The sequence below is a fragment of the Triturus cristatus genome, chromosome 12 (assembly GCF_964204655.1).
Source record: "Triturus cristatus chromosome 12, aTriCri1.1, whole genome shotgun sequence".
In the NCBI taxonomy this organism is placed as follows: Eukaryota; Metazoa; Chordata; class Amphibia; order Caudata; family Salamandridae; genus Triturus; species Triturus cristatus.
The window spans coordinates 743,504,683-743,531,944 of NC_140595.1; the positions used below are offsets into that span (position 1 = coordinate 743,504,683).

At 49.0% G+C, this 27,262-nt stretch overlaps 1 protein-coding gene across 4 annotated transcripts in view; it reads right to left on the bottom strand.

The window, feature by feature from the left end:
* CNTROB (centrobin, centriole duplication and spindle assembly protein) overlaps positions 1 to 27,262 on the bottom strand; it is a 303,393-nt gene that overhangs the window by 114,359 nt on the left and 161,772 nt on the right. For all 4 annotated transcript variants that reach the window (XM_085636906.1, XM_085636903.1, XM_085636904.1 and 1 more), the window contains exons 13-14: positions 12,764 to 12,935; positions 11,500 to 12,172 (exon numbers count right to left, since the gene is read on the bottom strand). In XM_085636906.1, the coding sequence (XP_085493032.1) occupies positions 11,500 to 12,172; positions 12,764 to 12,935 (845 nt within the window). The remainder of the gene's footprint in view (positions 1 to 11,499; positions 12,173 to 12,763; positions 12,936 to 27,262) is intronic.

Below are 27,262 nucleotides of genomic sequence, written 5' to 3' on the forward strand. Positions count from 1 at the left end.
TGATATACAGTCGATTAAGGAAGCTCGGCCTTTCTTTTGGATAATTGCAACTCCACCTCCTTTTTTTGTTGGGTCTACATTTGTTGATGGTGTATTGTTCTGGAACTAGGATGTCAAACTACATTGAAGATGTTTGTAAGAGTTAAGATGCTATGTTAAACATGAGATAGAGAGTGCTGAGATCTGCAATCCCACAAGCTTGTGCCGATACAGCATTGACTTTATGGTCAATTCACTGGTGGGTGATTGGTCTGTCAAGTGACTGCCACCAATGCAGGTTAGATTTTCACAGTACATGCCCTGGTTTTGTTTTGTTGAATTGAAAAGCTTCTTTTGATTTTGAATCTACATGTGGACTTATTTTGTAGAGAAGCTTTATAGAGTTACTGCTTTAGTGGAGTAGTCTGTGATTCGATTAGAAGATTATGGGGGCCCAATTCACAAAGATAAACCACCACAGGTATATTTACTAAAGTACACATTTACAACTACACCTAGATGCAATTGTTCATTTTTTCCTATTGAACATTTTCAAAGGGAGAGTTACACCTAGTTGTAGACCTTCTTGTCTCCATCGCTTCAAATCAAGGGGTGGATCCTCCTACTGCAGAACTTACTACAAGTAACGTTGCACCTGTTAGTGGATATCTCCACCACTATGGCAGATATCTCCATATGGGAAAGTATAGGAAAAATATTACATTTGATTATTCTACATATATTTATATCCAACGTTATGACATTTATTTCAATGTATAATACGTATGCATATTAATATAAAATATGAACTTTGAATGAATACAATTTTATAGCAAATCACATTAAATGTGCAGTAAATATACTGCTAAACGTATATAACAAAAATACCCACCAAGTAACATACTTAAATAAATTTTTACAGAATTGTACATTAATACAAAAAAAAATAAAATAAAAAGAAATGTTGAACTAATTTACTTTACATTAGTTTCTACAGGGTGCTCTTTTATTCCCCTGCTTCTATTTCCTATGGGAGTGTGCTGCAGTACCAGTGTTTGGCCACATGTAGGGCATGACTTATTCCAACACCGGCCTAACTTGACACTTTATGGCTGTAGTAACTACAGAAGTGTAGTTTGTGATTAGCAATCGTCCTTGCCCTTTGGTGGAATTTGCTAGTTTTAGCACGTCCATCTCTAAGCTCCTCAACCTTCATACCAGATATCAGTTTTTTCAGCAACTCCCGCTGGTCCCACCCACAGTTACTACTAAAATGCATGTCTATGGAGAACTACGGAGAACTATGCACAGAAAAGACAGGACAGAAATCTGAAGTTTCTGGTCGTAGGATTGGGAAGCTCCCTGAGTAGTATTGCAGTAGCACTACTTTAAAGGACCATAAAATTCACTTTGTAAATTGGGATGACTTGATATGGTTCTGAGATGGCAGGCTTAACAGAGCATTAAAGAATCAAACTTTGTGAAGGAGTCAATGGAACTGAAGTGCACGGTGCCTCTATAGGCATCATACCTGCACACTGAAAACAGTTTCTTTTCGCGACTTTCAATGCCAGAAGAGTGGAGTCACGAATAACACGGACCTCTGGCTCGTTAACCAGGGCCCTTAAAAGGGGAAACAACCCTTAACTCCGGAATCCGTCCGCAGACCGGTTGACGATGGGTGGGTCGACAAGGAATCTGCTGCGAAAAAGAGTCTCTACCAGATAAGGCATTACCGAAGGCAAGTAACTTGTTCATCTGATAGAGATAGATACTACTAGCAGCAGATTCCTTACTTTAGAATAGATGCCCAAGCAGTACTTCCCCGAATGTATGACTGCAGTATGGATTGGACTACAAAGTCCTGTAGTACCTAACCGGCAAATTGACCATCACGCTAGAGCTGACAGTCAGGCAGTAGTGTTTCTTAAATGTGTGTAATGGCAGATATCCAGGACAGGAACTCTGAGTTAACGCAGTGGTCCCAGCCTAGATCTAGTAAAATGAGCTCGCAAACCTTCACAAGAGGTTGCTTTTGGACCAATGCGTATCAGATAATGATGCAGAGCACTATCCATTATGAAAAAAGTCTGTTTCAGCACCGCCCTCTTTTTTGGCTCCAACGTACCCCACAAAGAGCTGATTCTCCACCCAGAACTCTTGTTTTGTCTAGGTAGAACGACAGCGCACTCTTTTGGGTACAACCAATGGAGGGGTGAGGCAGAGTGTAGAAGGAAGGCAGAGTGATGGACTGGCCCATAAGAAAGGGAGTGAACACCTACAGTAAGAAGAATGCTCTGATCGAAGGACTAGTTTGTCGCGATAGATGGTAAGGTACGGAGGAAATGCACATAGTGTGTGTGTGTAGGTCACTGACCCTCAAGGCAAATGTCGCCACCAAAAAGGCAGTTTTTAGGTCTCGCGCCTAGCGTTGCAGTGCGGAGCACTGCTCGCGCAGCACGAGACCTCTTGTAAGGGGGTTTTGAAAGCGGACCACACGCTCGTGCGTGTGATCAGGATTTCACCGGCAGGCATTGGCTTTCGCGTGTTTAAAAAAATAAAAAAAGGCACACAAATGGGCAATGCCCATTCTCACCGGTGTCTGGCATGCGCACCACTGGTTTATATATCTGACTGAGAGGTAGAGTGTTTGGGTGTTGGTTGATTTTTGAAGGGGGTGTCCGTATTGTGCGGATTGATTTTTGAAGGTGGTACTAGTGTTCTGTTACTGGTTGATATTTGGAGGTGGAGCTAGGGTTGCATTGCTGGTTGATTTTTTTATATTTGAAGGGGGTGCTGTGGTGTTGGTTGTTTTTTATTTGACGGAAACTTTGCGTTACGGTGCTGGTTCATTTTTGATGTTTAAAGAGAGGCCAGTCCGCAGCTACACGTGGGCATCGCCCAGTGTGCATGTGGCAGGTCCGTGCTCCAGGGGTGTTGGTAGTGTGCGCCACTCGATAAGTCAAAGGGTAAACGTTTACCTCTCTGGTGCTTGCTTTGTATAGCGCCTCTACCCGGCCTGGCACTGTTTGTAGTCGGTGGTCTGTGTGCGTGCTAGTTGGGGCAGCGCCCTCACTGCACCAGAGTCATGCAGCTTTCAGCCCACGCACGCACCTTCCCACCACGCCCGGTATCTGTGTGCGTGTACATACCTGTTGAGTTCCAGGAGTAACCAGGTGGGGCAAGGAAGGCAGTGATCCTCGCCGTGACCCCGCCCAACCCCCCCAGACCCAGTCAAAGAGGAACGTGACAGGCCCGCCCCTTCCGTGTAAACAAAGGCATGTGTGCCCTATTCCCGCCGATTCTTCTTTCTACCGCCCATTCTCCTAGAGCTCGCCTTTATTCAATTGATTTCTATTTTTGTCTGACCCCTCTTTTCCCTCCCTAATCCCTCCTTTCACTCGCTGAATCCTTCTTCCTCTCCCTGATCCCTCCTTTCCCTCGCTGATTCCTTCTTTCTCTTCCTTATTCCTTCTTTCTCTCCCTAGTCCATCCCCATCCCCATTCCCCCTCTCACACTCTAACGCTACTTTCTTTCAATTCTTGCCTATTCTCCATTCGTCCCCCACTTATTTTGTCTCCCCTTCATTTCCTACTTTTTCTGTCTCACATCCTTAAGCCAACTCCACAACTCATCTCTTAGTCATTCCTCCTTCTATTCTTCTCTTCTCTGTCCTCTTTCCTTCCCCGGGTTTTCTTCACTGACCTGCCTCTCCCTCCTCCTATTCTTCTTACCTGTCGGCACCCGCTCCCCCCCTCCATCATTCCTTCTCTGTGCTCCTTTCCCTCCTTTGGCTCTACTCACCCCTTCTTCCCTGTCCTGCACCGTCTCTCCCTCCTTCCTTCCCCCTTCACCCCCCTCCCATTGTTTCCTTCTGTCTCCAGCCTGCACCCACCTGAAGCCTCGGCCCAGGCTGATTAATAATCACGGAAGCCCCTCCTGGGGGCTGCTGCTGGAGTCCCCATTAGTGAGGGCTAACCTGTGACAGAGTGTTGGGCCCGCAGGTAGCGGACACACTCTACCCCGCATCATTTGTTTAGCATGGCAGGGGCCCTGGGAGCAGCAGAGACTGTCACCTCCTGTCTGAGAGACATGATAAAGCGCCTCTTGGTAATTACATCCAAAAGAGCAGGTCAGCGCTTCGGAGCTCCTGGAGGCAGGAGGCTGAGTGAGTGGGGCCTTGTGGAGGACAGGAGGCCGGCCGCTGAGGCCCGCTTAACCTAAGCCGTGCCAGGCAGCAGGGTCCGCGGTTACTGAGAGTGATGGGCCGGAGGCAGAGTGACCCTCATACAGGGCCAAACCTATGGCTGCGACCATGGATTGCAGCCCCTCACATAGAGGACAAGGGTCAGGGACAAGGGGTCCCTTCTAAAGCTATGAGATGCCCTCACCCACGGGCAGATAGAGGGGTCCCTGCTTTAGAAATACGGGTTGGGGTGGGGCGCAAAGGACTCGGGACCGAGGCAGGGAGAGTGTGAACTATTGCCATTGTAAATGACAATGCCTTTTATTTGTGTTTTCAAAACCTGCACGTGGTGCATAAACACGCACTTTGTACTTGTAGTCTTTGCTTATGAGAAGCAAAGTTGGCCTTTTTGACTGTCAGCCTTGCTTCTCGTAAGCAAGGACTACAAGTACAAAGTGCATGTTTAAGCACCGCTTGCAACCTTTCAAAACATAAAAAAGGCATTATCATTTACAATGCCAAAAGCTCAAACACTTGAAAATGCGAGACCTATTGCATTGCAAATGCTTGTTTTTATTGTGAGGAGCCTCAGTAGGCAATTATGTAGAGGGCCGATAGGGGCACACATTAGGAATGTGAGGACTAAATTAAGGTTCCACTGTGGTATAATGAAGGGTGCTGGTGGCAACATGTGTTAGTGAGCTTTTAAAATCCCATGTGCAATAGAGAACTTGAATAGAAATGTCTTATCTGGCAACCGTAGAAATGCGGAGATGGCAGAAAGACCGCCTTTCAACGTGCCCCAAGTGGAACCGCGCTGGGCTAACGTAAGACTGAACAATAGAACCTGGGAAAGAGGTGCAGAAAGACAGTCAAGTGGTCTGTATGTACACCATGCCACACAATTGCTCAAACGGCAGACGTATACTGTTTTGGAGGACGGAGGCCAGGTTGCCAAGATAGCAATGAAGGCTTTGGGCAAAAGGCCGAAAGCTGAAAACGGTCACTGCACAATCTCCACACATTAAGATAGAGTGTTTTCAGGTGCAGAACCCTGCTCGCTTGCTGCAACAGAAGATCCTACTACAGAGGCACCTAAACAGAAGACCGATGCTCATGCGCAACAGCTTGGTATACCAGACTCTGTGCCCAATTCAAAGCCACACGAAAGACTTGGGCATGGTCGCTCCTGATCTCCTTGAGAACTCTGAGTCAACAAGGGTGGTAGTGGCGGAAAAGCATATAGGAGGCCTCAGCTCCACTCAAGATGGAAAGCGCCTCCCAGCAAAAGCAGCCTTGGAAACTCCAGCACGCAAAACTGCTGACATTGCGCATTCAATGAAGGCGAACAAATCTAACCAAGGTTCTCCCATTCGTGGACGAGACCTTGTGCCACCTCCAGATGGAAACGCCATTCGTTATCTGCTAGGCATCGATGGCAGAGTTTTCCACCCTGGCGTTCAGAGAACCTGCTAGGTGTTAACCACCAAGGAGATGCCCTGACGTTCCAGCCATATCCAGAGGTGCAATGCCTCTTGACAAAGGGTCCACAGCCTCATCCCACCCGGTTTGTTGCAATACCACGTGGCGGTAGTGTTGTCCGTGAACACTTGAACCAGCATTGCTCTGATGGAAGGAAGAAAAGTTTTCAATGCCAACGAGATTGGCTGAATCAGCTCTCTGTTAGAGCTCCATGCAAACACCAGCCCTCGGATCTCCACCTCTCCCAGATGGCCACCCCAGCAGTGACGCATCTGTCAACACAGTAATCTCTGGTTGGGGGAAGGAAGAGAGGTCTGCCACTGCAGATATTTTGCAGTTCCCTCAGATATCTGCACTATGTCAGAGGGATTACCCCGATTCTGTGCCAACTGGAACTTCAGGTCCCATTGCAAAGCCCTCATATGCCAACAGGCATGTGTAATGAGAAAGATGCAGGAAGCCACAAGGCCCAACATCCTCCGTGTCAGTCTCACAGAAATCCAGGATGGAGGCTGAAACATCAGAATTATAGCCTGAATATCCTGAACTTGTCGATCGAGAGGATTGGGCCGAAACAGCTCTGATGAAAGGGAGTGTCTGAGGAGTCAGGTGTGACTTCAGAATGTTGATCCTGAACCCCAGCAAGTGAAGAAGGGTTGTAGTCTGAAGGCGGCTGACCACTGATAGGCTGTTGAAGGTGAACTCGCCCCAATCGTCGAGGTACGGAAAGATTGGAATTCCTGACCGCCACAGATGAGCTGCTACCACCCCATCACTTTGTGAGCAGCCAAGGGGTGCTGGTAAGGTCAAAGGGGAGCATGGCAAACTGAAAGTGCTCTTGGCCAACAATGAACTACAGGTAACGGCAGAGGGCAGGCAAGACTGGGATGTAAAAATAAGCATCCTGTAAGTCCAGCGATACCAACCAGTTTCCTAGGTCCAAGGCAGACAGGACTGGCATGAGCATTTTGAATTGCTCCTTTTTCAGGTAGAGACTGAGGAGGGGCAGGTCAGATTAGGACAAAGGCCTTAGTCAATCTTGTGCACAAGAAAGTAGCTTAAACAAGAACCGCAACTGATGCCAGTACTTTCTCAGTACTTTCTCTATAGCTCCCTTGGCCAAGAGAGTTAACCCCTTCTGATGGAGCAAGGAGAGAGAGAGGTGGTACTCCATCAGCTTTTTGTAAGTAGGCTGCATAGGTAGGGGGTGGCCACTAAGGGGAGGGGGGTGGCCACTAAGGGGAGTGATTAGCCCCTTTGGACGAGCTGCAAAACCCAATTTTCTGATGTTATTGACCCCCTGTGGTGCAGAGGATGGCATATCCTGCCCCCACTGGTCAGTGGGCATACTAAAGAGATTTGGAAGCTGTGGCTTTCAGGGGGGCATGTGGGGTGGAGTGAGGGTGCGGGACTGGCTCAACCTTTAGCTGCTTGTCCCACGTTGCATGTGGGCCCACGTCCTTGGCCACAAAAAGATTTTGCGGTTTACTGGCTAGGGTGGCTGGGCGTGTAAAGATTTGGTTAGAAGCCCTTTCCGTGACCAAGAAAGGGGCAGAAGGCAGACTGGGTTTAGTAAGGGGCGATGGACAGGCCCACACACCTGGCCGTAGCTCTGAGGTCCTTACACGCTATTGCGCGGAGTCTGCCTTATTTTCAACCATGAGCCACTAAAGGGCATATCCATGAGCGAAGCTTGCCATCCCCCGAAAAGCCAGTGGTTCTCACCCAGGCCTGGCGTCTAAGGACCACCAACTAGGAAATCACTCAGCCCAGCGTGTCGGTCGTGTGTAGCCCACATCATATTGTGAACTAGGCTGCATTCCTTCCATCAGCAATTGCTTGAAAGAGTATGGCTCTGGCCTCCTCCAAGATCATTGGCAACACTTCCTAACCAGAGTCCCAGATGGAATGGGAGTATCGGCCCAAGAGGAACACGGTGTTCACTGACTGCAGTGCCAGGCTGGTGGAAGAGAACATACTCTTCCCAAAGAGAGGTATCAAGCTTTTTGGATTCCCTATCCGGGGGAGCGGTACATAATAAGCTGGTGTCAACTTTAGAGGTGGAGGCCTGGACCACCAGCTCTCCAGGGTGGAGTAGTGATTGAGGAAGCTGGGTTGACCTGGGTTGCGGAAATGGTGTAGGGCAATTGTACTATGAACAGGAGCTCCTCTGCAGGCTTGGACCAGGCTAGAGTAGGACAGTGGTAAGAGATTCATTGTATGGGAGTAACTGTTCGGTGGTGTAACTCCCGCCTGAAGCACTTCCCTCAAGACATTTTACTAGTCTGCCACTGAGGGTACCGTAAGGTCTAGAACCTCAGCCACCCTTTGCACCATTGAAAATGAGGTACCCTCCTCCGGAGCCACGGTAGGGGGAGAGACTAGGCACGTGCCTGGGGAGGTGTCCAGTCCAAACTGGTCATAAGAATAAGGCACTGGCGCATGATATGGGAAGTCTGCCCCAACCAGTGCTGGCTTAAGACCATTACTGTCCAACTCTGCATCTGAGTCAGGAACGATGATGGGGCAGGGCCACAGATGCTTGGCATTGGCACTGGAGCAAGCATCAGGGAAGGTCGAGGATGCTAAACTGGCACCGCTGCAGATCAGTCAATGGATCATTGGGGGCCCGAATGGTGCCAAGGGAGAATCAGTGGGCAGAAGACTGGTAGGTGTCCCTCTCGGACCCATGGGGCCCAAAGGCATTCTAGAGGGTTCGGGCCTCCCAAAAATTAGGAGACGAGCATGGCCTCAAAATTCCTTTAGTTGGACAGGTATTGCTCCACCCCCCCCCCCCCAAATTCGGGAGGTGCGGAGACGGGACAGGTGCAAGGCCACGAGTGCCGACGGCCCTGCGACTTATCTGAAGACTTGCATGGGGAAGTCGAAAACTTTTGACAAATTCTTTTTGTGGGACTTACCCGAAGGCTTGGAGTGGGATGACAATCATCAGGTCCGAAATCGTGAGCAATCTCTGGACCTTCCTCATGAGACCTGGATTGTAATAAGTCTATGAATGTCAGGCAAAGAGCAGCTTAAGGGACAGCTCCCTCACGCCTTAGGGTGCATGGCACAGCTGTCCTCACATGTCGTGGTCACGCTGAAGACAGACAGACCAAATGAGGGCCGGACGCCAACATCTGTATTTGACAGGCGCCGCATGGCTTAAACCCTGCCTTTCTGGTGACATCCTGCACACTAGGAGACATTCTCAAACATCTTCGACAAAACGGCTGAAAACAGGTAGGTCAAAAAGTGACTGAGTAGCTTTTCCCTGGATCTGAGCTAACTGGTGTGGAAAGAAAAGAACAGACGTTAGTCAGCATGCTGGTGCAGCGCCTATATAAGCACCGCAAATGTCACTTCTGGTGCGAACGACACCACGTGGACCTGAACCCACTGCCGTGCAGTGGTACTGAGCACAAAGAATTTCCAGATACAGTTTGATGCCTGGGGATTATTCTAAGGTAAGGAATCTGCAGCCAGAAGTCTATCTAGTAAACTGATTAAAGCTTGTTGAGAATTAGGGTGAATGTGGTATCTGTTCCATCCGGATGCAATTAGTAATGAGAAAGAGGAATATTTGGTCCTGTGGATGACAACTTGGCTATAGCACAATATGTAAAGTTAAGTAGGGAAGCTCAACAAGAGGAAGTATCTTTTCTGATAGTATTGCCTTAAGACGTTGTAGTTGCTTGGCACAGGTGCAGTGAATAACAGGAGCTGGTGACGGTGGAAATTAGAGGAGGCAACTTGAGCACGACTATACTTTGTGATCCTCCCCTTGCTTATATGGAGGAAAAAGTAGAAATTGAAAGCATTTCTACCACAACAAACCCACTTTAACTGAACACACACAATTCATAAAACAATAAATCCTCACAAAGTGGCAGACAATATTCTATAACACCGGAAGACGGTGAACATAACAAATGGAGAAAAACCCTGGGAGTTGCAAAACATACTCACTGAATCGATAAGTTTGGTGTTAAGTGCTCAACTAAAGCTTTAGGTGCTACTCATCTTCTCTAGTACCATCTAAGGCGTGTACATCTCATACCTAGCCCAGCAGGGACTGCGAATTATGAGCACTTGCATCTCATTATGCATTTTCTTTTCTCTTAGAGCCTGATCTAGACTTTGTCAGACAGGTAATCATCCAAAACATCCCATTAGTATTCAAAGTCAGTAGCTGCCTTATTCTCGGATTTCCTCGATTTGGTAATGTATTTACTCTCAGCATCAAAACAGGACCTCATAATTGGCAACCAGAATATATGAATTGATGTTCCCCCAAATTCCTTAGCGTCAGAAGAGATTATAACCATGGTCAACCTGGGCTTCTTAAAATTTGCTGAACGTCCAGCACATTAAGCTGATCACACTCTTGACTGCCTGTTCTCTTTGAATACCATCACCCACTATTACTGGTCTTGTACATACTCATTGACTTCCAAATTTAAGGGCAGCTCAGTCACAACAGCAAATCCCATATGAGGGCAAATGTTCTGCATTCTTATCACAATTTGCCTCCAGGCTCTTAAAGGTCTTTCCCAAAGGGATTTTTAAAAAAATGCCAACACAATCTTGCACACTGTAGCACCCCCTCATTAAGACAGTAGCTCTCACCCCGACAACACCCCCACCAAGGCACACTACAATACTTGGTACATTATACCATGAAATCTCAATAGACCAGGGCGAACCCTTGCGGGCAGTGGCTTGATAACAGTCTCTTTCAGCATGTTGTATTCACTGTATCTCTGAAGAACCACTATCCTCAATGTGAGCAAAACCTACTTCCAGGCTAGAATTGCAGAGGATCTTAACATCTGTCCTGCTGGAATTGGACTCTGGTATCACAGAGTCCTAGGTCTCTAAAGTCACTTTATTCCAGTGTGGAAAACTAAAGTAAAATCTTGATATTTAACAACTTTCATATGCTAAAGTCACACAAAAAAGAATTTAATCTGCCAACATAGAGAAAACCTACAAGGCAGATGTAATAGACTTAAATGAATCAAAATGAAAACATTCATCCCTAGCTTCTGTATCTGAAACGTGCAAGAATGCAACAGTCTTGGAGTTCATCCTCTTGGCGCTCCTCAACAGCCTAATTATATCACATGGACATTTTATTTCAAAAGCCCTCTTCTGTGTGATGGACAATCTCCCTTCCTGCTCCTCAAGGTTTCACATTCGTAGCTTTGCACCCTGCTTCATTCAGTCTTATTTGATACCTCTAGCCACTCTTTCAGCTTTCATATATTTCACCTCACTTGTCCATTCACTCATTCCGGAGTCTCAACCTTCTTGAAAAGGGCAGTTTCAAAGGCCTGGTTGATATTAGCTGTGCACCACTGACACACCCACAGTGTGTGTCCTGGCCGGACACTTAATAAAAGTTGTACCTCAAACAAAGACATTTTTGTAAAATGAGGCATGGGACAGGGCAATTACTTTCGGTGAAAGTCTAGCATCTGGTCCCTTCTCAATTTCTCCAGCCATCATATAGTGAGGCATTTGAAAGACATCTATTTACAATGTTAAGTACTCTAGGCACACGTAAGGGCAAATAGTTTACAATTTCGTTTCAGTGCAGTACCAGAGATCCCCCACTAAACTAGCTGTAAATAATCTTCAAAGAAGAAAACAAAGTACAATATTGATTACGATGTATCAGATAAAATAAGCAGGATCCCAAAATTACTCTACTTTTAACCCAAAGGGTTGGTCATGACCAGAATATCTCGAACACCCAACACAGCCACAACCTTGGCAGCTTCTTGTACTGTGCCATTCATAGTTAAGCGCTAAGCAGAGTAGCAGTGATGAGCACTTCACCTCCTACCTGTAGACAATCCGGTCTCATCTGGCTGAGGCTCAAGGGGATTGAAGCTCATCTGGCTGGCGAAGCTGTGGTTCAGCAACTGACTAAGATCAGCTGTGAGATGACCATTGGCGATCAGAGGATAGAAATGGCTTTGGTTAGCAAGCAGAAAGTTGCGATAATCTTCTGACCTGTTGTGATAGTGACTGGAAACGCTGCCCCCAACAACACTTTGGGGGCCATGACCACTCCAACTTGAGGGATGCTCTGGTTCTTTACCAGGTGGTTTCTGGGAAGACCTCTGGTTTGCTGGGTGTAAAGAGACACCCTTTGAGACCATCAACTCAGAACTCAAGCTGTTAAGTGTGCTGTGGTCATGACTTCCTCCCATAATACCAGAGTCTACTGACAGCTCAGAAAGTCCACGGTGGAGAGACTGCACTGCTGCCTTTGGCTTTCCATGGACTGAAGCAGTGCTTCGCGATGACATATTTGGAATATGCTCCCCTGCTTTTAGGTCCGAGGCTGCACTGCTCAAAGAATCCATTAGATTGCCCTGAAACAGTTTATGCTGGGTGTATTCAGAGGGAAGCATCTGTTCAGACTTAGATGGAGGTACAGCCATGGTCTTTTGCATTGAGGACTTTTTAGAGTCATGTAGAGCCAAGCAGGAATCAGAAAGCCTCTTCTCCACCTATCAAGACAGAATGACGTGTAAATAAAGAAAACATCAGGGATAAGAGTCAGTCTAAGAGTCAGCAAACGCATTATCAAGCCAGAACTGATAAGATCAGACCGCTCAAAAACCATTCTTCCTTAAACAGGCCGTTGGGCTACCACCCGAAGTCAGAACCACAACTTTCTGACTTTCTGCCACTACAGTTTGGGGATTGTTTAATAGCACATGTTTTTACATCATTTACCTTACCCTCCAACCACAACCCCCCCCCCCCCCCCCCCCCATCCTCAAGTTCCCCACCATATTTTTTAATGGTTGACAGTGTGGTACTCACTTGGTCTTGATTCCCATATTTGTATATTGTCCCTCAGGCCCAGTTGGTGGCAGTTACACGTCTGGTGACTGCATCAACAAAATCATTCGTCATAATGGTGGCCAAGATTGCAGTTGAATGGGAAACATTTAATTTTAATGACCATGGTAGGACAACTTTATAATCGGCTATCCTCGCCTCTCTCAATTGCTTACATCCACATCTTAACAGGCTTCGTTTCTTGATAAAGGGTAAGTACTCGTGGATTTCCTGCCCTTCTGCATGGGACTCACCTGGCAAACTTTAATGGCCTGTGGGGATTGCTCACTCATTAACACCCGAAGTGCCTCATTCCAGTGCGACTGCATCATGCTTTGCAGGCGACCCACCATCTCAGAGCGCTGCGACTCCAACTTTTTCTTGGCTGCTGCCAGTTCATGTGTCTCCTCCTGACATTTGGCCAACCTATACAATCAGAGACAGGAGTCATTCCTCAACAGAAAACAAGTTAGCATCTCGTCATTAAGCACAATACTCATGCACGATTATGGTGCACTTTGCAAAATATATATCTTTATAATGTGCAAGTCCTTTTGTAGACAAGAAAATGCACATACATAAACAATTGACTTTGCAGCCTACAGAAGGCTAGAAATGGAAAAAGAGTTTATTTTTTCATGTTGAAAATCTCTAAATATAGGAAAACGGTCATTAAAAACATCTAACGTGGCTAGAAATATCACTCATAAACCTCACCAGTTTTCAGACTGGAAGAACAAGTTACTTACCTTCGGTAACGATGTATCTGTAAGAAACATTAGTTAGTTAGATTCCTCACCTTAGAATATCCCCAGGCGTCAGACTGGATCCGGAAGATTTTTCGTCAGCAATACCCCTTGCGCGTCGCTAGGGTCGTCTGCGGCTCCGCGTCCGTCGTCAGCGTCGTGCGCCGGAATGACGTCGAGTACTTAGACGCCGCCCTCGCGCGCTGACGTCAGTTCTTGTACATAGCTTTCCGCGCCAGGAACGCAGAGCCATGCAAAGACCGACACTGGTGCCAAAAATAAAATCTAGGGGCCTGAAAAGGATAACTGTTATAATCTCCATCAGTGTTATATGGTATAACCCACTTCCCCCCTCACTGCTGACCCAGTTGGTACGCCCTGGCAGTGGAAGCTCACCTTAGAATGTTGTGAAACGTAGGTTCTGTGTTCAGTGTGGAGAGCGGATGATCAGAATAAAGAGAGTCACACTTACCTCGTGTGTGGTCTGTCTTCATTATAACACTGGCGACGACTGCGAAGGGGGCAGCTGGTCATCTCCCCTTTTATCGTGTTCTCTCCTGCTAAGTGCCCAAGCAAGAGGAAATCTTGGGTTGGAGTCACTGTTCAGTGTCAGTGTGCCGGTGACTCTGTTCGTTCGTGGCACTGTCCGAGTAACGTGAGGTGAGGCGGTGTCAGCTGGCATCATTACTTCAGGTGGAAGGAGAGGGATTCCAGTCAGAAGGAGAGTGACGACGTTCGCCTCAGCCTTCTGTGAGGGGCGTGATTAGCCCCGGGTGCCGATCCTTGGTGTCAGCGGGTCCTTTGAAGTTCACCTGCGGGTGGAGCCTCGGCTTTTCAGTGAGGGGCGTGATTAGCTCCGTATGCCGATTTCTGGTGCCAGCGGTTCGTGTGGAGATTACCTGCGGTGGAGTTGCTGCGCTCCATCCCTGAAGGGAGGTTTGCCAATCGACCTCGAGGGGAACGGCTGCCTGAGTGTGTCAGCTCCGGCGTCGGCTCCGTCTGCTTCAGCTGTTTCCTGTGAGGCTGTCTTCCTGAGGGGGCGTTCTGCTCCGCCCCGAGTGCCGTCTGCCAGCGCACCAGCACTCCCAGGGCCGGTCTACAGTCTCGTGTGTCATCGCTGGGAAAACCCTTCCACTGGCGCTCCAGTCTACCGGCGCTCCAGTCCTTCTGACCTTCTAAGCCTTCTATCCACAAGTAAGGTCCAACCAGTTTTCGTTTCTGTTCCATGCACGCACATAGTCGTGTAGTAAAATATTCATGGCCATATTCATTGCGTGAATATCCTCCTCTGTGATATGCACACAGTTGATGTGCATCTCAAATACCGTGCATAAGCGTGTCTATCTGTGGCACGCACACTTTCCTGTCAGTCTATGCTTACACTTATAGCTGAGGAATCTCCCAGGGTGACTCGCACACCTTTGTGCGTTTGATTGTGCGTGACTCCTCCTGCATAAGCCGTGTTGTATATACTGCATTTCCTCTAGTTGGGGTCAAGTGTGCAAGTAATATAGTGTTTCATCTGGGTGAACCTCACGAAATGGGCACTCCTGGCATGAGTCAACCTCCGTCTTTCCTCAATGACTGTGGTGATCCAGAAATACACTGGAAAGACTGGACAAAGCTATTTGAGTCCTATTTAATCGCAATGGGGGGTGAAAGATTCTCTCCCCTGCGCAAACAACACATCCTGCTACACAATTTGGGCGTTCATGGACGGAAAGTTTATGAAACTTTACCTGAACCAGAGTTGGAAGAGGAGGAAAATTTTGATGTGTACGACATTACTATGATGAAATTGGAGTCACACTTTGGTGACAAGGTCAATGTGGTGCTTGAACGCCATAAGTTTTTTAGTCGCACCCAAGGAAAGGGGGAGTCAATTAATAATTACATAGCTGCTCTGAGAGGCCTTACACAATTGTGTGATTTTGGTGACTTGAACGATTCCCTTATAAGAGATCAACTTGTAAGGTGTACTAATAGTGGTAAAGTACAAGAGAAACTGTTGGCGAAAAACCCATCCCTCAAGGATGCTGTTTCTATTGCACAATCTGTGGAGCACACCGCCAAGTGTGTTAGAGAAATGAAAATTAAAGAGGAGGTTGTGGCAGCCATTCAGAGTGAAGGGCCTGAGAGAGACGTTTTTAAGGTTAACAAGAGAGAAGAGAGTAAAAGTACACCATACAGTAATCCTGGAAAGGAGACCCAAGGGTTGAAATGTTTTAGGTGTGGCAGCAATAACCACCTGGCCAACAGCCCCTTTTGTACTGCGCGGGGGGTTTTATGTAAAAAATGTAATAGAAGAGGACATTTAGCCAGAGTGTGCAGGGAGGGTTCTAGCTCAAGTAGCCCTGCTAGAAATGTAAGCACCAGTGGGGAATCGCAAGCTAGATTCATTTTTCAGGTGAAAGATAGCCAAGATCTAGAAAGGCCAAATTATCCTAAATGTGTCATTCTCATTGACAACAAGCCTCTTGAGGTGTATGCGGACTCGTGTTCACCGTTTACATTGGTTAACCTAGCTGATTTTGAAAATTCCTTGGGGTGTGACAAGGGTATGCTGGTTCCCCCTGATATATCGCCTGAGGGATACACTAGAGACCCCATCCCTTTAGTGGGAATGGTTAGTAGTCACATAGACTTCAAGGGTAGAACCATTGTAGGCAAGGTGTATGTTGTGGAGAGGGGTGCAAACCTGTTGGGGTGGAAACACCAGAAAGACCTGGGTATCATCCTGGACCCCAACAATGAGAATCAGGTCATCCTAGTAGACATTCCCAATAGCAATAACCTTATACAAGAGGCGTTTCCTGATCTTTTCACCGAAAAATTGGGAAAGTTGAAGGATTTCCAACACAGAATAAAAGTCAAAAGTAGCGCAAAACCAGTGGTCCATAGAGCGCGCCCAGTTCCCTTCCGGCTGAGAGAAGTCCTCAAAAGCGAGTTAGATAAATTGTGTGACATGGGCGTCATTCAACCTATAGAGGCGTCAGAATGGTTGGCTCCTTTAGTTATTGCTTCTAAAGCCAATGGCAGTGGTATTCGCGTTTGTGTGGACTTGCGCAGTCTCAATGACAATATCTGGGTGGAGAGGTTCCCACTGCCCAACATAAATGAGATGCTGAGCACTATGGGCAAAGGATGTTACTTCTCTGTCATAGACTTATCGATGGCGTACCATCAGGTTGAGTTACATCCTGAGTCAAGACCCCTAACGGCATTTTCATCACCGTTTGGGGCCTACATGTTCATCAGGATGCCCTTTGGGCTGGCTTCGGCCGCATCCGTGTTTCAAAAAGTAATGCAAAAGATATTGGAGGGTACAAGAAACACGCTGTGTTTCCAGGATGACATACTGATGTATGGGGCAACGGAGGAAGAACATGATGATACTCTCAACATGGTGTGCCAGAGATTGTCTAAAGCGGGGTTAACTGTCAAACTGGATAAGTGCAAGATCAAAGTGACCTCTGTGGATTATTTGGGTCACACCATATCCAAGGAGGGGTTTAAACCAAAGCACAGTCTGATTCAAGCGGTCAGGGATGCGGCAAACCCTTCAAGCAAAGAGGAGCTTAAATCCTTCCTAGGCCTTGTTGAGTACATGTCAAAGTATGTGAAAAACTTTGCGGATATGTGTGAGGGCCTACGTGAACTTTTAAAGAAAGACAGAGAATTTGTGTGGGAGGAGAGACACAGCACGATAGTGAAGTCAATAAAAGAGCGTATCCTTGGTTCACCTGCACTAGGGTCATTCGACCCACGGAAAAAAACTATTCTCACCACGGATGCATCCAATAAAGGTTTGGGTGCGATGCTGTCACAAAAGGATAAAGGCCAAGATACTATTCTAGCTTTTGCATCACGAACCCTCAATTCAGCGGAAAAAAACTACTCAGTCATCGAGAGGGAGGCGTTGGCGTGCTACTGGGCCGTCAACCATTTTAAGTTTTTTCTATGGGGGATGCAATTCGTTATACAAACAGACCACAAGCCTCTGACATTCATGTTCTTGTCAAAAAGTGTACATAACAATTCCCCAAGAATTTCCAAATGGGTCCTGGGTTTAGAAAACTACTGCTTTAAGGTGGAGTACCTCCCAGGTCCAGAGAATGTGATTGCGGACTATTTATCTAGGGCACCCCTGGTGGATTATTCTAGTGAGGAACAGTTGGATGTCCCCATTTTAGCCGTACATCTGCCTGCGTTAAGTAAAGAAGAATGGGACGCCAGTGTGAGAGAAGACAGTGAAATGAGCATTCTGAAACAGTTTATTGTTAATGGGTGGCCTGAGACTCGCTCACAAGTTCCAGATTCTGTCAAGGACTTTTGGGAGGTGAGGTATGAATTGTCTATATTGTCGGAAGTGGTACATCGAGGGAACAGAGCGGTACCTCCCAGGAGTTTGAGAAACAAAATTATCGACTTGGCACACGAGGGTCATTTAGGGAGGAGCCTCACTAAGAACAAAGTTAGGAGCTGTTTCTGGTTCCCAAAAATGGACTCTATGGTTGAACAAAAAGTAAGGGAGTGCATTAGCTGTGCTAATAGTGACAAAAGCAATATCACACGCAATACTCCCTTATCCCCGGTTGAAGTGCCGGAGGTTCCTTGGACAAAACTAGCTGTTGATATTATTGGTCCTATGGAAATCCTGGGTACACAAAAGAGGTTCATGTTTGTTCTTGTTGATTATACCTCTCATTGGGTGAATTTCAAATTTACTTCATCTACCACGACAAGCAACCTTATCTCATTTTTAAAGAGTGTCTTTGTATATGAGGGCATCCCAACAACATTGGTGACAGACAACGGGGTGCAGTTTACTTCAGACACAATGAAGTTGTTCTTAGAGAATCTCAATATTAAGCATGAGAAAACTGCTCTCTATTGCCCAAGAGCCAATGGTTTGGTCGAGAGGGCCAATCGGCTTATCAAAGAGCACATCCAATTGGCCATCACCAGTGGATTCGATGTAGAAGATTCTTTAAGAGAGTGCATCTGGTCTTACCATACCACTCCCAATCTGGTCACAGGGGTGTCTCCTTTTGCTTGTTTAAGAGGGAGGGAACCCTGCACCAAAATGAACCCGGGGTGGTTGGGTGGAGGAAGAAGGGTTGTCCCCGACCTTGGTAAGAGCAGAGTGAAGATTTCTCAACACCAACGGAAATACAAAGGATGGTATGACCAGAAGCATGGCGTTAAAGCCCAGGAGTACAAGGCGGGCACCACTGTACAGGTTAAAATTCCCACTCATGTTCCCCCAGGACGCAGCAAGTACCATACACCCCAGGGTGTGGTTAAGTGTGGTCGCAATGTAGTTCGCCTGGAGAATGGACAGACATGGAGCAAAGACAGAGTTGTTAACTCCCTCATCCGTGAAGCCTTTCCATTTGTTTCCCCACATAAGGAGATGTGTTATAATCTCCATCAGTGTTATATGGTATAACCCACTTCCCCCCTCACTGCTGACCCAGTTGGTACGCCCTGGCAGTGGAAGCTCACCTTAGAATGTTGTGAAACGTAGGTTCTGTGTTCAGTGTGGAGAGCGGATGATCAGAATAAAGAGTCACACTTACCTCGTGTGTGGTCTGTCTTCATTATAACAATAACCTTAACCCTAGATGTCAGTTCGCAGAACGGGGAGGATGGGTGGGTCGGTGAGGAATCTAACTAATGTTTCTTACAGATACATCGTTACCGAAGGTAAGTAACTTGTTCATCTGAAAGAAACACGTTAGTTAGATTCCTCACCTTAGAATAGATACCCAAGCAATACCATCCCCGGTGGTGGGTCTGCGAACCAAGATCACACCAGAAAGTCCTGGAGGACAGAACGGCCAAAGAAGCCATCCCTCCGGACTTGGCTGTCAAGGCAATAATGCCTGGCAAACGTGTGTAGCGAAGCCCACGTCGCCGCCTGACAGATGTCCTGCAAAGGGACACCCCGTCCCAAAGCAGTAGTAGCCGCTGTGGCCCGAGTGGAGTGGGCGCGCAGCCCAACAGGAGGGTCCTTTTTTGCCAAGGAGTAACAAATTTTGATGCACAAAACGACCCACCGAGAGATGGTCCGTTTGTGCACAGCTTTCCCCTTCTTAGCACCCACGTATCCAACGAAAAGTTGGTCGTCCACCCGGAACTGCTTTGTGCGGTCCAAATAAAAGGAGAGCGCACGTTTTGGGTCCAGACGGTGGAGCCTCTCTTCCTCTTTGGAAGGATGCGGAGGCGGAAAGAAGGTGGGCAAGGTGACAGACTGCCCAAGATGAAATGGAGTCACCACTTTCGGAAGAAAGGAGGGACGAGGCCGAAGGACAACCTTGTCCGGATGAACAGAGAGAAAAGGAGGCTTTGAAGATAAAGCCTGGAGCTCACTCACCCGTCTAGCCGAGGTGATGGCTACCAGAAAAGCAGTCTTAAGCGTCAGCAGACGAAGAGGACAATTATGAAGAGGCTCAAAGGGAGCACACATCAGAAATGTGAGAACAAGATTCAAGTCCCACTGAGGCATTACAAAAGGGACAGGAGGGAACGTGTGAGTAATGCCTTTTAGAAAGCGTGTAACCACAGGGTACTTGAAAAGAGAAGGCTGATCAGGAAGCCGCAAGAAGGCAGAGATGGCAGCAAGATAACCTTTCAGGGTGCCCAGGGCAGAGCTCTGCCGGGCCAAAGAAAGAAGAAAGAGGAGAACCTCAGAAAGAGGGGCGGAAAGGGGATCCACAGCCTTTGCTGTGCACCATGCCACAAATTTGTTCCACCGGCAGGCGTATACCGTCTTTGTGGAGGGACGCCTGGCTGCCAGAATGATATCACAGAATTCAGGAGGCAAGTCAAATGGCATCAACTGCCGCCGCTCAATCTCCACGCATGGAGGTGGAGGCTGGACAGGTTCGGGTGGAGGACCGTCCCCTGCTGCTGCGACAGAAGATCCTCCCGAAGGGGCAGACGTATCGGAGGATCGGTCAACATACTGAGTAGCTCGGGATACCAGTACCTTCGTGCCCAATCCGGAGCCACCAAGATGACTTGGGCCCGGTCGTGCCGGATCTTCTTCAGCACTCTGGGCAGAAGTGGTATAGGCGGAAAGGCGTACAACAGACCGCAACTCCACTCGTGACGAAAAGCGTCGCCGAGCGAGTGCCGCCTTGGAAATTCCAATGCGCAGAACTGCTGACATTGCGCGTTCTCTTCGGTGGCGAATAGATCTAACCAAGGCTCTCCCCACTGCTGAAAGAGACCTTGCGCCACTTCGGAGTTCAGACGCCATTCGTGATCCATCATGCACCGGCGGCTGAGTTCGTCTGCTCTGGCGTTCAGAGAGCCCGCCAGATGTTGAACCACTAGGGTGCATGGTGTTCCAGCCACGTCCAGAGGCGCAGAGCCTCCTGATAAAGGGTCCACGACCCCACCCCGCCCTGTTTGTTGCAATACCACATGGCAGTGGTGTTGTCCGTGAACACCTGCACGACACTTCCCCGGACAGAGGGAAGGAAGGCTTTCAGTGCAAGTCGAATCGCTCTCAGCTCCAACAAGTTGATGTGGAGGCGAGACTCCGCCGGAGACCAGAGGCCTCTGATCTCCGCCTCTCCCATATGGCCACCCCATCCCAGAGGGACGCATCCGTCACTACGACATGCTCCGGTTGGGGAAGGGAGAGGCTTCTGCCCATGACCCAATCGCGGTCCGTGAGCCACCACTGCAACTGCTGTGCAGTGCCCTCCGAGATCAAGACACGGTCGGACAGGTTGCCGTGATGCTGGGCCCACTGAAACTTCAGGTCCCACTGCAGAGCCCGCATGCGCCGCCTGGCGTGATGCACTAGTAGGATGCAGGAGGCCATCAGCCCCAGAAGCCGCAACACTAGCCTGACCGCAACCCAGGATAGAGGCCGAAAGATGGGAATCAGGGCCTGAATATCCCGGACCCGCTGTTCCGGTGGATAGACCCGGAACTGCGCCGAATCGAGAACTGCTCCGATGAAGAGGAGCTTCTGAGAGGGACTCAAGTGTGACTTCGGCACGTTGATGGAAAATCCCAGCAAATGCAGGAGATCCGCCGTAGTCTGGAGGTGGGAGACGACTGTCTGGGGCGAGCCCGCCTTCAACAACCAGTCGTCGAGATAGGGGAAGACTGGAACCCCTGATCTGCGCAGATGAGCTGCGACCACCGCCATCACTTTCGTGAACACCCGAGTGGCACTGGTGAGGCCGAAGGGGAGCACGGTAAACTGAAAGTGCTCTTGGCCCACCGTGAACCGCAGGTAACGCCGGTGGGCCGGCAGGACGGGGATGTGGAAATAAGCGTCCTGCAAGTCCAACGCTACCATCCAGTCTCCGGGGTCGAGGGCAGCTAGAACCTGAGCCAAAGTTAACATTAACATCTTGAACCTCTCCTTCCGGAGGAAGGCATTGACGTTCCGAAGGTCCAAGATAGGGCGGAGGCCCCCTTTGCCCTTCTTGGGAACCAGAAAGTAGTGGGAATAACAACCACGACCTACTTCCGGGCTCGGAACGCGCTCGACGGCCCCCTTGGCCAAGAGGGCCGAAACTTCCTCGTGGAGAAGATTCAAATGATCCCCCGAGATACGGTGGTGCTGCGGTGGCATGGCTGGAGGGGTCGTCTCGAAGGGGAGGGAGTAGCCCCTTCGGACGATTTGCAGCACCCACCTGTCCGATGTGATGGACCGCCAGTGGAGCAGGTGATGGCAAACTCTGCCGCCCACTGGCGTGGAATGGGCCTGAAAGCTCGGACTAGGAAGGCTTTGAGGCGGATGCTGCCGGGGTGGATGTGGGGTGACCTCGTCGTCCTCCGGAACCGCCTCGGCGGAAACCGCGACCACGCGCAGGTTGGTTCTGCGGCTGGTGGCTAGGCGCACGTGAGGAGGCACCCCTTCCTTGGCCACGAAAGGGGCGAAAGGCGGAAGTTTGCGACCGCGGGGCCGAGAGGCCCAAGGACTTGGCCGTAGCCCGGGAGTCCTTACAGCGATTCAGCGCACTGTCCGCTTTCTCGCCAAAAAGGCGAGTGCCATCAAAGGGCATGTCCATGAGAGTGCTCTGGACATCGCCCGAAAATGACGTGGACCGCAGCCAGGCGTGACGTCTAAGCGCCACTGTGGTAGAAATGGCCCTACCCAGCGAGTCCGTGGTGTCAAGCCCACATCGGATAGCATGCCGCGCTGCATCCCTCCCATCGGCCAGAGCCTGGGTAAGTCGTGTCCGGATCTCCTCCGGACACAGGGGCAGCACGTCCTCCACCGCATCCCACAGAGTGGGAATAACGGTCCAAGAGACAAGCAGTGTTCAAAGACCGCAGGCCCAAACTAAGGGAGGAGAACAGCTTCTTGCCAAACTGTTCCAGTCTCTTGGAATCCCGGTCCGGCGGGGCGGTCGGGAAAGAGGATTGGGAGGTAGAGGCCTGGATAACCAGGCTCTCAGGGGTAGGGTGTTGGGACAGAAAACTGGGGTCGCCCGGAGCAGGGCGGTGGCGCCTGGCGACGTTCCTGTCCACAGGAGGAACTGTGGAGGGCTTGGACCAGGTGCCCTGCAGAACGTCAATGAGGGCCTCATTGAATTGCAGCAGAGGCTCAGTGGAGCTTGCTGCAGACTGAAGCACCTCAGTGAGGACGTTAGTCTTCACAGCCACGGCAGGCAGCTCGAGCCCAAGGGCTGCGGCCGCCTTGCGCAGCACCACAGAGAAAGCAGCGCCCTCCTCCGAAGCCACAGTCGGAGGAGAGACAAATCCAGTGTCTGGAGAGGTATCCAGGCCACTGGCCTCCCCCAGTTCATCTGCCCAGTCCTGTGACAGTTGAGCCTGAACGGCCATAGGATCCTCGGATCCCTCCCAGTTGTCCCCATCATCCGATTCCTGGTATACAGGAGAAAGTAACGGAGCCGGGTGGTAGACATAATGTGTCTCTAGCGGCGCCGAACGCGGCATCCATCGACGCCGTACCGGCGCCGGGCCCGGAGTGGGGCTGAACTGGGGCTCGACGTCGAGCGGAGTCGACGTTGGCGTCGGGGGTGGTACCGGTGTCGACGCCGGCGGAGGAGGCGTGACGAGGTCGACCGGCGTCGGCGGGGACTCGGTAACGGGTCCCTCGGGCGCTTGCGGCGTCGAGGCCGGAGCCGTCGACGGCGCCGGGGCCGGAGCCACCGGCAGGCAAGGCAGCCCAGTCGGGTCCGCGGGGCCCGAAGGCGCGCCAGCGGGCGTCAACGGCGGAGCCAGGTTCCTCATGGCCAAGAGGAAGGCACTGACTTCCGCCGGCGTCGCGTCAGTCCCAGGGACCGGAGGGTATGGGGACGTGCGCGGCGCCTGCGGCTCCGCCGGAGCCGCGGGGGTGGAACCACCCTGACCCTCGGCCGAGTCGCGCGACCGGCGAGGGGAGTCCGAGGAGCGGTGTCGCCTCTTGGACTTCTTGGAATGCTTCGACTTACCCGAAGACTTGGATCCCGACGACCGATGGTGACGTCGGCTGCGGCTCCGCGACCGATTCTTGGACCTCCTCCTGGACCGGGATCGAGAGGCGCGCGGAGCCGAGTGGCGAATCTCGAGAAGCTTACGGGACCGCTCCCGTCTAGCCTTCGAGGTCAGGGCCTTGCAGTCCGAGCACGACTCCGCGTCGTGGTCGAGGCCCAAGCAGTAAAGGCACCGGCGGTGATGGCCCGTAACCGGCATCAAGCGGCTACAGTCAGCACAGGCTTTAAAACCAGGCATCCTACCGGCACCGGAGTCGAGACAAGATCAAAAAGGATCAAAAAAGTTAGTCAAAAATTGACTAAAGGGGTAGCTTACTGGCGCGGAAAAAAGAAGAACTGACGTCAGCGCGCGAGGGCGGCGTCTAAGTACTCCGACGACGTCATTCCGGCGCACGACGCCGACGACGGACGCGGAGCCGCAGACGACACCTAGCGACGCGCAAGGGGTATTGCTGACGAAAAATCTTCCGGATCCAGTCTGACGCCTGGGGATATTCTAAGGTGAGGAATCTAACTAACGTGTTTCTTTCAGATTCTTAGTTTTCCAGTCTGACTGTCTTCACTTTTTGTGAAGTACCCTATCTGTGGCAAGAAAAAGTCCATTCAGATTCCCATGACCTGTGGGTTGCATGCATTCCAGAGAATCACCATTCTGAAAGCTGCGTTCATTGTCAAAATATTCCCAGGAGGACCCTGAAGGGTAGACAGAAAATCAAGTGGCACAGTTTGCAGGAAAGACTACAGGAGGCAGCTTCAGGAGATTTCAAGGGGTGAGGAGAGGATTTGCGATCTACCTTAGTGCCTTCCTCTCACTCAAAGGACAACCCAAGATCTAGATCTAAAGAGCTCAGAAGGAAAGAAAAAAGATGATGTTCCTGTTCGGTGTCAAGGCTTTCAACATCTAGGACAGGAACTGTGGCATCATGCTCACCATGAAGACACGGTACATCCAGGACTTCGAAAAGACACAGCAAGTCAACGTAGAGACTACCTTTGATATCAAGGTCACCTCCATCGACGTCAGTGCCATCTCTATCAACACCAAGGAAACACTTGATTGACAACAATGATATATTCTGCTTCTCCTTCAAAGAGACTTTCAGTGGATTGGTTATTTCACATTAAAAAGAAAGCAGTACTACCTTCTATAGACTTACAGTAGGACAGGGCATACTCGCCCACCTGAGAAATAACGTCTGTAGTCACGGTCACCTACTCCTACCCCACGAACATCTATCTTGCAATGAATTTCTCTAGCACCACCTGCTACTTCTCTACCTTTAAGGTCACCAGTAGTCCCTCAGGTGCCCCCGAAGTCAGCTACTAAGTAGACCATGAAAACTGAGATAACGTATTAGATCTAGATCAAGTTCTTTTCCGCTTTGCTTTTGCAAACTACCTGCTAGCTTCGCCCTGCATTCCTTTCATTTTTCCTCTTTTCAAAAAAGTTTGCAAGTGGTATTTCTAGTCATTTTATATTTGGGGACTATTTCCCTATAATTGGAGAGATTTTTAGAACAAGAAAATCAATGTAGCCTGCGAACGGCTAGAAATGGCCACATTCCAAAGTTCTCTTTTTGTCTACAAAAAATGCTCGCGCATAAATTGATATACATGTTGCAAAATTTTCCGCAATCCTGCACATGGGCATGGCAATTCCTTGCTTAGGACTACTGATGAGGGTGCCCTGGAACGAAACCCTCAGTTTCTAAGACCTGCTGGTTTCAAGAGACCAAACACACTCCTTGAAAGAGAGACATCTTCCCAATTGTATAAGTGTTGAGATGTTTGAGGTGACATCTGTCTATCAGTCAAAATTGAGTTTGAAGTAAATCACATCAGCATGGCTTGAATATATGAAATATATTCAGGTGGTTTGTGATAGAGGTACCAGAGCTTTCAAGCATGCATATAAGAAGATTTTATGTGATTCAAGGGGCATACGCAGAAATCTCTTACAAACTAATTTCCTTGGATAAGCAAGTGGACATAAGAACAATTGTTACTTACCTGTAAACAGGTGGTTCTCCAGTATTGGTGTCTTTCATAGATTCACATGCCTGAATATTCCCCGTCGTCGGAGTGGGAGTCCCACGGTAAATAATATAGCAATATATACAGTCATAATATATATATATACATAAGTAATCATATAAAAAACAGAGATATAAGTAAGTGATAAACATCAAGAATGTCCCTATATGAAATCTCCATAGAGATACATGGAAAGAGAAAAAAGACATTCGCAGTCTATCTCTGTCATTATGTTAGTCCAAACTACGGCCAATCAGGCGCCAGCTCACACTCAAGGAGTGTGTTTGGTCTCTTGAAACCAGCAGGTCTTAGAAACTGAGGGTTTCGTTCCAGGCGCCAGCTCCTCTCTAGAACCTTGGGTTCTTGTGGTGATAAAGGAAACCGCCGATTATAATCGTCCAACATGAGTTGAAGATTTGTTATCAGGGACAGTGGTAGCGTCGCAGTTTGCCTTTCTGTAGGAATTTCTTCCTGATAAAATTGTTCCTCATCTTCACTACTATCCTCTTGGCATTTTATTATTAAATCTGAGGGACTGCGTGCCGTCTAAAACGATTCAGGTAAACCTTCTTCTGAATCTTGATCAGAATCAGTGGCAAACAATGGAGAAGGAAGGTGGGAATCCTCCAACGATATAACTTCACCCGACATATCTGGTCGAGAACTCGGTGGCAATGGTAACAAAGGAACAGCGGCAAAAGATGAAGTAGGTGCTGTAGACGTGGAAGAAATGTGATCTTTTAAGGACCTCTGAGCAGAAGTCGTCCTTTTAATCTTTATTTTCACCGAAGAGACTGCAGTCGACGGGATCGGAGACATAGAAGGTACTGAGGACATCTTTGTAGACGGACTTGTCAACAGAACCATCGTCGACGGAGACATAGAAGGTACTGAGGACATCTTTGTAGACGGACTTGTCAACAGAACCATCGTCGACGGAACCTTCGTCGACGGAACCTTCGTCGACGGAACCTGAACCTTCGTCGACGGAACCTTCGTCCACAGAAACGACGACGAGGTCTTCTTCGTCGACGGGACACTCGTCGACGGGTCAATCGAGGACATAATCGTCGACGAGGACAATTTCACAACCTTCGACGACGACTATGTCAATGTCGACGAGATCTTTTCCTTCTTCGTCGACGACGATGCAATAGGTAATATAGTTGATACAGTCTTGATGGTACTGATTATCATCGTCGACGCCGACAACGTCGATGGAACAGTCGTCGACGATTTTGATGCTGACGTCGTCGTCAGTCACCGTCGACGAGCAGGAAATTGTGGATTTCGTCGTCGGAAGCTTCGTCGACGATGAAGCCAGTTTTTTTCCTGAAAACTGGGAAGTGGAAGCCTCAGCAGCCTGAGAACTATGTCTCGTGGGCGACAAAGCAGTAGTCAAAGAAGAAGAAGTGGCAGATGTCATAGTCAAAGACATTTTCCTCTTTTTCAGAAAAGGAGAAGGTAAATCTTGTATACTACTGCGCTTTGAGGCTGT